This window comes from Poecilia formosa, unplaced genomic scaffold (assembly GCF_000485575.1).
Source record: "Poecilia formosa unplaced genomic scaffold, Poecilia_formosa-5.1.2 Scaffold352, whole genome shotgun sequence".
Taxonomy (NCBI): Eukaryota; Metazoa; Chordata; class Actinopteri; order Cyprinodontiformes; family Poeciliidae; genus Poecilia; species Poecilia formosa.
Window position 1 is genome coordinate 417,396 of NW_006800291.1, and position 11,728 is coordinate 429,123.

Below are 11,728 nucleotides of genomic sequence, written 5' to 3' on the forward strand. Positions count from 1 at the left end.
AACCCCCATCAGGTTAACAACCCCCATCAGGTTAACAACCCCCATCAGGTTAACACCACCCACCATGTCATGTCCAAACGTTTGCAGTAAAAATCATCAAGTCACCTCACTGTTGGCAACTCAGGGACTTTCTTTCTATATTTAGCGACATTTCAGATAAATTGGCCAAAATCAGAATTGGTAGGTCAGGTTTTTTGAAGATCAGCCAGAAAACTTCTATCGGTGGAGCTCCAGGGTCCAGTTAGACCGGTCTAAATAGTGTTATGTGCCAAGGCCTTTCCTCTGGGTCTTTAACGTCCCTGGTTTAGACTTCTTGATTGGTGCTGATTGGAAGTGGAGGCAACTGGCCAGTGTCTCCAGAATGGCATCAAACCCAGTTTAAGAAGCCCATTCTTTCTGTCCCCCTGACACTCCTCTCTCTCTCTCTGTTTCCTTGCCACTCTCTCCCCTTTCTCCTTCTCCTCCCCAACTAGTTATGATTTTTGTTAAATAAATCCCATTTTAAGTTATCCCATGCATTGCTTCCCTTTAATTTGTTATGGTTTAAGAGCCAGACCTTAACAATAGTTACATTTTAAACTGCAGTCCAGATTCCTTTAAAAAACACTGAAATATTCTCTAGCTTTGTGCTAATGGTTGATGCTAACAGTTATCTGTCAGGGATAATTTAATAATAATAAGGTTAATGGAGTGTGGTTGACTAGCCCGGGGCGCTGTCTTTATTAGCCGAATCAATCAGGGAACAACTAGAGAACTACTTCCTGTCTTACTTCAAAATAAGAGTCTCAAATGTAGATACGACATAACAAGCTCAATGTAATATTTGGAGCCTTCACTAATGACTTGGACTAAAATAGTAAGCAGATATAGTGCTTTGTGAGACTGACTTTAATTAAGAAAAACCTGCAGTCTTAATATGGTGAGATTTTGTTCTATGAGATCTTATTCCATGTCATGAAATAAGATCTCATAGATCTTAATACAGGTCACATAACCTTAATATAGGCTATTTGTTAATAATTCAATAATAAGTTAATAAATCCAATAAATATATATGTTTTCATTTTCTTTGATATTTTCTTCTCTTCTTTGCTGCTTCCATGATACAAACATTCACTGAAACAGTCCCAGTTTGTTACAATGTAAGTTATTCAGATCTACTGATTGGATAGAGTTAAAGGTAGTATGACACTTGCTTACAGTCCTGCTAAAAATGGAGATGGAGTGCTGCCCCTTCCCCCACCTATTCCTGCCCACTGCCTGTGAGCTGGCTGTGCAAATCTCCTACAATTTATCATTAGAAAATTGCATTTGGTTTCTGATTATTGGCTGTGTGGGGATTAAAGATTAAATTAAGGTAGTGCTGTTTTAAAACTACAGTTGACACGGTTATGTTTAAATTTAATTTAATTTGTTTGATTGGGGCAGTGCACATTAATCAACATTACCATATTCATCACAGTGTAAATATGCACAATAGCTACATTTCATCCTTTGTCCAAAGAGAAGTAAGAACAAAAAACTAAGCACGTGGCTGCACAAGTCACAGGACAGAACGCAGCACACACAGTTTTACTAAAACAAGTAAAACATCAACAAAAACAACTAACAGACAGAATCAGCATTAAAACAGGATGTAAGACCCTCTGCTGTAAGTTGTGACAGACTTTATGGATGGATAGGTAACTGCTTTTCTTTCAGCTAGTTTAGTTTCTTTTTAAAAACTGTGAAGGTTGAGCAGCGCAGCCCTCATTCTGACCAAAGAGCAGCAACATATTTAATATGCTGATCAGTTACCATTAAAACCACTAATAAATACGGTCATTTAGATCGGAGTAGTTCTACTGGTCCATAACTAGCAGAGTCACTCTCAGTCTGCTGAGTATGTCAGTGCTGCCTTTGGGTCGGCAGCTGAAGTGTTTTGTCAGCAGTATTGTAATGACTGTTGACATGCTAACCTGTTCCTGAATGTTTCCGCCTCCACAGACCCGTGTAAAGACAGCGAGAACAGCCTGAACACCATCTGCCGAGTCCAGGCCGTCACGCGCCAGCCGCAGCTCTACAAACCACCAGAGTCATGCCAACTAGAACCCGAGCCTCTGTGCGCCAGCGACGGCCACACCTACCCCAGTGAGTGCGCCATGACGGCCACCGGCGTGCAGAAGGGCATCAGCCTCAGGAAGATCCACGCCGGAGCGTGTGGAAAGTTGGGTAAGAGGAACAGCCTGAAACAGTCAGATTCATCAACTGGGCTTGCATGTCAGGACAAACCCTGCACTTATTTTGCTCATTTTTTTCTTTGTTAATCTCTGTGACGGAGTGTGAATCACCTCATGATGAACAAATGTTTACAAAGCCATTGTTGTAGGAGGAGAAAACAACTTTCAGCTTCACAAAAGCATTCATTTCCCCTCTGAACTTTTACACATTTCTAAACCTACAAGCTTTCATGCCATTTCATGTGGATTTATTTGATAGAAACAAAGTAGTAAATAATTATAAATTTAAAAAGCAGACTGCATTTGTTTTCAGGCTTCTCTGAGGTAATACTTTGTGAAAACAAATGTTCCTGTAATTACAGCTGCATGTTGTTTTAATAGCTATCAACATCAATTTCAACTATTATTTGGACTTAGATCTGAACTTTAACTAGGCCATTGTAAGGCATGAATGTGCTGTAATCTAAGCCCTTACATTGTAGCTCCAGTTAATATTAATTTAACATAAATGATTGCATAGATTTTAACACAAAGATGCAAATAAAAAGCCTGTGAATAAAAACTTACATTAATAAAGTTGCTTCTGATGTTAGTCTACAGAGGTGTCATAGTAAAGGGTCTGAGTAGAAATGCATCTTCCTCTATTCAGACGTTAATTGTAACAGAAAAGTTTTCTTTCATCTTGTCTTTGTCTTGGTCTATCACATAAAATCACATTAAAGCTGCAGTTTGAAACTTTATAGTTATTTTCCCTTATCTATTGAACTTCTTGTCGTGACAGTATAATATGAGAGACTGTGTGTGATAAATTCGATCTCCTCCACCTCCTCCCAACTCTCCCAGAGCCGACAAGAAACAACCAATCAGAACCAGCAGCTAACAGATCCTGTTGTTGCATGAGGTTGATTGATAAGCCCCCCCCTCCTTGCTCTGATTGGTTGTTTTTGGTGAATTTCTTCAGACAGCAGTAGCAGCTCAGAGAGAAGATGGAGGAGATCAATGTTTTCACAGAATATCTCGCAACTGTCAACATGGTGAAAGTGTAAAAAAACTATATTTTTGTAAAAGTTACATGCTGCAGCTTTATATTTTGGCACAGTAAAGTGACAACGATGAAAGAGGTGTGCATACTTTGCCAGGCACAGTAAATCTGTCCTTCCCAAAGTTAAACTGAAGGTTGAAACTTTATGAGAAGAAGTTGGTGTGCTCCTGTGGCTGATTTGGAGGTAAATTATGGTGAGGTCACGGGGTCTGCGCTGTATCTCAGCTGTATCACGGGCCTCCAGTCCTGCCTGATAAAAGCCTCCAGGGCTGTTATCTTTGCTATTAGAACACGGGGTTTAAGCCTCAGTCAACAAAGAGCTGTCAGCTTTTACTGTACGCCTGATAGCCATCGGAGGAAATCCAATTTCGCCGTTGTGTTTGTCAGCGCAGCCTCGCTGGGGAACTGCTGCACAGGTTTACAGCCATAACATGCGGCAACACTAACGCACTAAGACCTTATGATACCACCAGAGACAAGAATGGATCTAAGCACAGGGCGTCCTCTGGTTCAGGCTGTAACTGAAGGCTGATATCCAGATTTTGACATTCTATGCTTCCTGCTCTACCTGATAAGATGACGAAGCTGCAGGGCGCATAAACCTCAGCCACAGCAGATCTGCTGGCTCGTGTTTGTGTGACCAGGTTCACGCATGTAAGCAAGTGAATGAGTTATTTCCTCCAACCCCTTCCACGTTTGTGCTTCCCTGTTTTTCAAATAAAAGAATAATTCAATTTGAAACACAGATCCATGAAATCATATCCCAAAGCAAATTACAAATTGGTAACTAATGAAAATGGCCATTTCGCCTTGTAACCGTGACATTGCACATCCGTGTAGCCCTCGCACTCGGATAGAGTGGCGGCGTAATTAAATGTGGCATGACAGGCTTTTAAAGAAAAGAGGAGAAGGAATTGGATGGCTGTACAAATTTAATCCACTGATCAGGAGTGAAATAAACGTGGAAGTGTGGTGAGCGCCTCCAGAACAGAGGCCGCCCTTCAAATTGGATTTTCTCACTTCAGTAGCAAATGTGCCGTGTCACATTACCAGTATTCCTTCTGCTTCTCCTAATTCCTTCTGCAAATTCCTGCTAATATAATGGTCTGATTTTAATTTCAAACCCTAAAATTTTATTTTATGACTAATGGTTGGGGTTTTTGTGTCAAAGTTTTTTGGGAAACTTTATCTTCAAAGCTATAGAAGAACTTTGAGTTTAATGGTTTGGGGGGCTTGGGTTGAATCATTTGTGTAGAGAAAAGTTTTTATGAAACTGAGTTAGTCAGAGAGATAACACAGCATGAAAAATATTTAGTTCTCCAAACTAACCCAGTTTAAAAAGTTCCATCATTTCCGTCTGTCCATCCATCCATCTATTATATTATGTAATTTTATCATGATTTTATGTAGAAAGTCCAGATATGACATTGGTATTTTCTAGAATAAAATATTTCTGCTACTAAAAGCCATCTGGTTCTTCATAAATGTCTTTAATCAGACTCACAGAACGGTCTCTGTGTTTTTTATTTGCTGCCTGTTATAAACAAAAGTTTTGGTTTCATGTTTTTATTGTATTTCTTTGGAAGGTTTGACCTCTGCTCCTGAAAGAGAAACGTTTCCACACCCCACTGGTGACATCAGTCTATCCTGACATGTTATTACCGTTTGGATAAAAACTGATTTATTTCCCAGCGGTTCGGCCGCTCACACTGCTGGCAATGCTTCAACACTTCCCAGTTCTGAATATAGTTTTTTTTCTTTTTTGTGTCGTTGTCCTTTTCCTTTGCAGCTTTTAGTCCGTCACGCCACTGCCAGATCCAGCCTTATCAGCATCTGTACAGACTATATAACAAATCTGTAAAGAAAATAAACCAGAGAATGCAGAGCGTTTCCCAGTGGTCACCAATGGGGTTGAAAACCAGAAGCATTAAGTCCAGGTCACCAGAAGAAGTCAGTTTGCTCTGTTAGCGGTTCATTTCATCATTTTTTCTTTTGCTTCCAGAGGTGTGCAGAGAAGACTGCCAGTTCAACGCCGTGTGTGTGGTGGAGCAGAGCGGCGCCCGCTGCTCCTGTGATCCAATCGAGTGTGATGAGACCTACAAGCCGCTGTGCAGCATGGACGGGAGCACTTTCCCCAACAACTGCTTGCGCCGCAAGGCCGAGTGCCTCAGCAAGAGCCTGATCAGGACCAAGCAGCTGGGGCCCTGCGGTGAGTGAAGCCCACAGATGGCGAACATCACTTCCTGTGTTTCTGCTACCTGTTTTCCCGTCTGAATCTTCTGGGCGGGCTGCGGGTGTGACTGAACTTTCTGGAGCTCCTTAGCTTGACGATCTCCAGAGAGTGAAGGGTTCTGTACTATAAACTAGAATATATATGCATTCCCTAGAAAGTATCAGTGCCTTCACCTCTCATCCATCTCCTCATCCTGTCACGCTTCATTCGTTCAAACAAACCAAAACGCCACCTTCATGTTTCATTCATCCTCTTCCTCGCTCCGGTCTCCTCGTCTCTGTGTCTTGTCTAAAAGTATTCTTTCTTGTTTCAGTGCCTCAGTCTTGTCTTTGTTGTGTGTCTGCGTGGCCGGTCCTCTGGGCCGTAGGTGGACCACGGGGTCGACCTCATCAGGCGGACTCAGAGGGGTGAAGCCCTCCCCCTTGCTGCGTGGGGACCTAACAGCAGGGGGTCTTGTACTGTTTCCTTTTTTTCACCCCTCTCTCTCTTAGTCCATCTGCCTCCATGTGTTTGTCATTAATGTCTGTTCCTCTGTTTACCATCCTGTAAAGATGTGACCTGTGAGGTTGGAGAAGCCTTCCCTCCTCCTGCTCTCTCTCTCTGTGTTTCTTATTTCCTAAGAAGAGCTTTTTATTTTTTCTGCTGCTGCCTGCCTAACTGCCGCTCACCTCTGACCCTCTCATTGCTGCATGCTGTGGTGCGCATCAGCTCCTTACCTTGCTGTTGCCATACAGAGTCCTTTTCTTCATCACCAGCAATGTGTGATAAATGCGACCAGCTTACCCGATCGATGCAGAGCTCTTAGTTTTCTACCATTTGTGACCACAGATGTTTAGACCCACTGTGCCTGTGCAAAAAATAAAAAGCAGCCACAGATGAAAATAGCCAAAACTTTAACATTTAATTGAAATCTTTAATTACTCCCAGTAGCTCTGTGGCCATAAAAATGACAACTAACCTGCTCACTTCTACAAAAACAGAACAGGCGTTGCTATCTGAACAAATATAATGTTTTTGTCTGAGATGATAGATTACCAAAAGTATTCACTCACTCCTCCAAACCACTGACTTCAGCTGTTCCAGGCCCTGTGCAGACTGCTTCTTCAAACCTTTGTGGAAACAAATGGATTAAATTTCACAAACTGAAAGAATTCCAGCAGAATCAATAAAATACTTCCTAGTATTTCATATTTAACACCTTAAGAAAAATTAGATCAATTTACATATATTTTAACAATACCCTCCCCCCTCCTCCCCCTTTTTTAATATATACAGTTGTGAGTGGAAACTTTGTATTTGCGTGTTTCTGGGGTACCCATACACTTGACGCACCAGAGACATCCATTAACAGAGATGGACAATGAAGCTGCTTCTCTCTGCTCACTAGGGTTAATTTTGCTTCAAAAAACGATCTGATTGAAAAGTCTATTGTTGTGTGAATGTTGTGCTAAAGGAGCTGGCCTAGCAGTGAAGCAATTGAAGCCTGAAATAGCACCTCAATGCTAAACATGTAGCAGCTAATGCTAATGTCAGCGTCCACATTTCTAAAGAATGACTCATTTAACCAAGTTCCAGGAATGACTAGAAGGCTGAAATAAAATATAAAAGCAATGAAAGCCTGTCACGATAAACAATAAATCAATTAATAGCATGATAAATTAAAATTATCGACCTTATTTTAATTGATCGGCTTTGTCGTTTCTTCCTGCCTTTTTCTTCCTATTGATGACACTGAATGAAAAAAGGCTCAACTCCGGTGTTCTCCACTGACCCTCCCTTCCTCATTTCCTTAGTGTAATGCTCAGCTCACACTATATCACACGTGAATTTAAAGTAAACGAACGCGGCTGAATAAATAACCTTATCATTATAACCTATTTATGTCACGTTAACGATAAACAGCTGAAAAGTTACCGGTTTATCAACTGCGGTAGCATTTTGGCTCCAACTCCTCTCTTTGTCATTTCTGTGGATATTCCTCTCATGAAATGTTGAATAAACATTAATGTTGTTTCCACATATCATCTCCGATGTCCGCTGGACTTCGGGTTGCGCCGTGTCAGGTGTTTGGGATTCCCCTTCATGCTTTCCACTCAGAAAGCACGAAGGGGAATCCNTTATTTATGTCAGATTTTAACATGGGCAAGTATTTATTCAGATTTTAACTGAGCAGCTATTTATTCCTATTTGTCAGATTTTAACGTGGGTTACAAGTACATAAGGTAAGAACATTATAAAAGTATAACAAATAGTTGATAATACTACAAAATACCTAACACCCTTTCAACATGTCTCACATCCAAGTGAGATGTGAGACATGTTTCTATCGTTTGTCATAAAACGTTAGTCTTTCTGAGGAAGTTGCACTTTTACAACTAAAAAAAAAGAGATTGTTTACTTGGTGTCCTCAGGAGAAAGGACTTTACTGGAAAAGCATAGTTTGGAAAATATATTTTTTTAACAGCACTTTGAGAAAGATGAGTAAATTTTATTATTCCCCGTCTCAAAGTTGGAGTCATCACCAGGTGGATTTGAGTGAATCCAGAATATGGCCGAGTTGAGAGCAACCCACAGGTCAGCAGAACTCCAGCAGTTTGTTGTAGCGGCTGTGGATGCTCTGCTGTTACACTTGAACCTGGCCTCACTGGCTTCACTCCCAGATATTTTACTGGGAGGCTGGGATGAAAATCCCCCACAAGAAGCCCAGAGCAAACTGAGCCAATATTTGCATTCTCACTCGCCACCTCTGCAGAGCATCTCTGGAAGATTTTAGGATCTTTTTTACTCCCTGAAATGGTTCCTGTAGCTTTCCAGGTTCAAATTGAATCCTGTGTCTGTTAGAGAGTCTGTTATTGAATTTCCTTTAAATGTGGAGTGATTGATTTAATGAGTTTAGAGAGCTTCTGCTCTCTTTTGTGTTTACAGGTAAGTCATAGTAGACTAGTTAACTGTTTCTGCAGACTTCTGCAGTAATATTATCTGACTAGCTCAGTGTAGGGTGGGGGGCGGGGTATGGAAGAGGATTAGGACCACTAAGGAAATATAAACATTTTTTGTCAGAAGACTAAAGTCAGAATTCTGAGAAAAAAAGTCTAGTTTTGTTTTCAGTGGGCCTAATTGTCTTCTGTAGGGCGAATTACTTTTTTCCTTGTACATTGGTTTTATGCAGGTTATCTTTAACCAATAGCTTTTCTGTCATTTAGTGTAAATAAAATCTGTCAGGGAGTTGGTACTTTTGGTATTTTTGTATTTGTTTGATTCTGAGTGTAAAAGAATTAGCAGTAACAGGACATGGTTTGCATGGTTTTCCTGATGGGACCCAGTTCGCAGCTGCATTAGTCAAATAAATAGATATGTTTTAATAAAGTCACAGAAAGCCATTGAAAAATATTTTTTTTCTCCAATCACTTTCATCATGTGGGTAATCTCCTCTAGAATTGGAAGCATCCTAACACTAAAAGCTGCAGCTTCATGATGAATCTGCTGATGTTTTGTGGTGTCACATTACCTCAAACAGGAAGTTCACCCAGCAGACGCGCAGCACCATGTTTGTCTCTAAGAATTGGATGTTTGCTTATTGTTGCGACAGCGGCGCCAAATGATCAGGGAGCACTGCTCCATCCTCAGGCAGATCGGGGCGTAGATGGAAACCAAAGTTATCTGCAGTCGTCAGGACCGGCAACAAGCACCACTCATCTGCATTATTTGGCTGCCTGAATGAATTAAAGAGTGAAAATGGCAGCGCCGGCACATGTATGTTGTCCCCTGTTTGATTATTTCTGCCAAATGATGTTTCAGTACCACTCTACCCTCATTTGTTTAGCCACTTTCTTCCTCTCCATTCATCCTTCCTGTATTTCTCAGCTGTCAGCAACTGCTAGTATGTTTCTGTAATGCATTTTTATTGACACTAGCTTATTTTTCAAAAAGCAGTGCAACAAACGACAAAGCTCCCTTCTCTTCCTGATATGCTTTTAATTAAACATCAAACGAGGCAGACGTCGGAGCCCGCTGAGGCTGGTAGAACATTCACACAGATGATATTCATGCAAAAGCGGAGGTGAGAGCATTCTGTAGATGTGCATTTGCAAACTCTCTTTTTCTTTCTTTTTGCTTGTCTTCTCCTCCTAAAAAAAGTAGCCTGTTGGGACTCCATTAATACTGCACAGGGTTCATGTGTCAGGAAATGCAGCGCTGTATTCAGTGGGAAACGTTCCTCTGTTTCCTGTGCTGAGCCTCTGTTCTCATAATGAATGGCGGCGATAGAAGATAACGACACAGTGACCCCTGTTTGATGGTACAATGTATGATTTCCGTTGTCCATTCATACTGTAATTTGAGCATGTGTTGGTCGGTGACGTTGTGTGTCGTGCATCAGGAATGACACAGAATCTCAGTTTACAGAGAGGAAAATGTCATCATTCATGGTAGACATGCTCCATATGGTGATGAAATGATAACCTTAATGAAGAAGAAAATGTTTGAATAAGAACGTCAGTGATAAAGTGTCAACTATACGCCTTCATGTATTTACTGAAAACTTTACAGGAAGTATAAACACAATGTGGACACAGCAGTCACACAGTCTGACTCAAAGCGCACAATGACAAATCAAATTAATGCAATAGGATAAATCTAAACTCATGTCAGCATCCCTATCACTTCACCATTAGATGGTAGTAAAAAAAAACATTTAAAGATACTTACTACATGGTTTTATTATTTAAAAGCGAACTAATATTTATTTTTAAACTAATTATTAGCTTGACTACAATAATATTATATATTGCTATCATAATACCTTCAAGAGCTAAAAAATACACAACTAGTTAAATACTCATAACTAGTATTTCATTAGTTATGTCATGTCATGTTGACATAACTGTTAGCTAAAACATTGATGCATAGTTTTAAATAAGTGGGTCAAACAGGGAAACAAATGTTTGAAACTATTGGGCCTAAAATAAACACAGAATTGATTCAAAGCAGATTCCATTTTAGCATTAAGATCAAACTTCTATGTTTTTCTTATAAAGTAAAGCTAAGACTGAAAAGCTAATGTTAGCTTGGTCATTAGCCATGTTAGCCTTTAGTAACGAGTTGATGTTAATCCAAGTTAGCCGCCTGGTTGTTAGCTGGAAGTAGGCAGTGTACATTACCAGTAGCCATGGTAACACCTGCAGTTTGTAATAAGTAGTACAACAAGAACTAGCTTAGCCGCAGTATGAGTGTCTGTCTTTTCTGATGTCTGAATATTTACCAGGCAGCCAATGGACTTCTTATTGAAGAAAAATTGTCAAGGAATTTCTCTTTACTATCGTACATAGATGACTACAGGTCCTTCTCAAAAAATTTGCATATTGTGATAAAGTTCATTATTTTCCATAATGTAATGATAAAAATTAAACTGTCATATATTTTAGATTCATTGCACACCAACTGAAATATTACAGGTGTTTTATCATTTTAATACTGATGATTTTGGCATACAGCTCATGAAAACCCAAAATTCCTATCTCAAAAAATTAGCATATTTCATCCGACCAATAAAAGAAAAGTGTTTTAATACCAAAAAAGGCAACCTTCAAATAGTTATGTTCAGTTATGCACTCAATACTTGGTCGGGAATCCTTTTGCAGAAATGACTGCTTCAGTGCGGCATGGCATGGAGGCAATTAGCCTGTGGCACTGCTGAGGTGTTATGGAGGCCCAGGATGCTTCGATAGCGGCCTTAAGCTCATCCAGAGTGTTGGGTCTTGCGTCTCTCAACTTTCTCTTCACAATATCCCACAGATTCTCTATGGGGTTCAGGTCAGGAGAGTTGGCAGGCCAATGAAGCACAGTAATACCATGGTCAGTAAACCATTTACCAGTGGTCTTGGCACTGTGAGCAGGTGCCAGGTTGTGCTGAAAAATGAAATCTTCATCTCCATAAAGCTTTTCAGCAGATAGAAGCATGCAGTGCTCCAAAATCTCCTGTTAGCTGCTGCATTGACCTGCCCTTGATAAAACCCAGTGGACCAACACCAGCAGCTGACATGGCACCCAGACCATCACTGACTGTGGGTACTTGACACTGGACTTCTGGCATTTTGGCATTTCCTTCTCCCCAGTCTTCCTCCAGACTCTGGCACCTTGATTTCCGAATAAAATGCAAAATTTGCTTTCATCCGAAAAAAGTACTTTGGACCACTGAGCAACAGTCCAGTGCTGCTTCTCTGTAGCCCAGGTCAG

The 11,728-nt window shown here is 40.6% G+C and overlaps 1 protein-coding gene across 13 annotated transcripts in view; it reads left to right on the forward strand.

Annotated features, from left to right (window-relative positions):
- agrn (agrin) overlaps window positions 1–11,728 on the forward strand; it is a 593,620-nt gene that overhangs the window by 416,562 nt on the left and 165,330 nt on the right. For all 13 annotated transcript variants that reach the window (XM_016661973.1, XM_016661976.1, XM_016661975.1 and 10 more), the window contains 2 exons: window positions 1,987–2,211; window positions 5,264–5,470. In XM_016661973.1, the coding sequence (XP_016517459.1) occupies window positions 1,987–2,211; window positions 5,264–5,470 (432 nt within the window). The remainder of the gene's footprint in view (window positions 1–1,986; window positions 2,212–5,263; window positions 5,471–11,728) is intronic.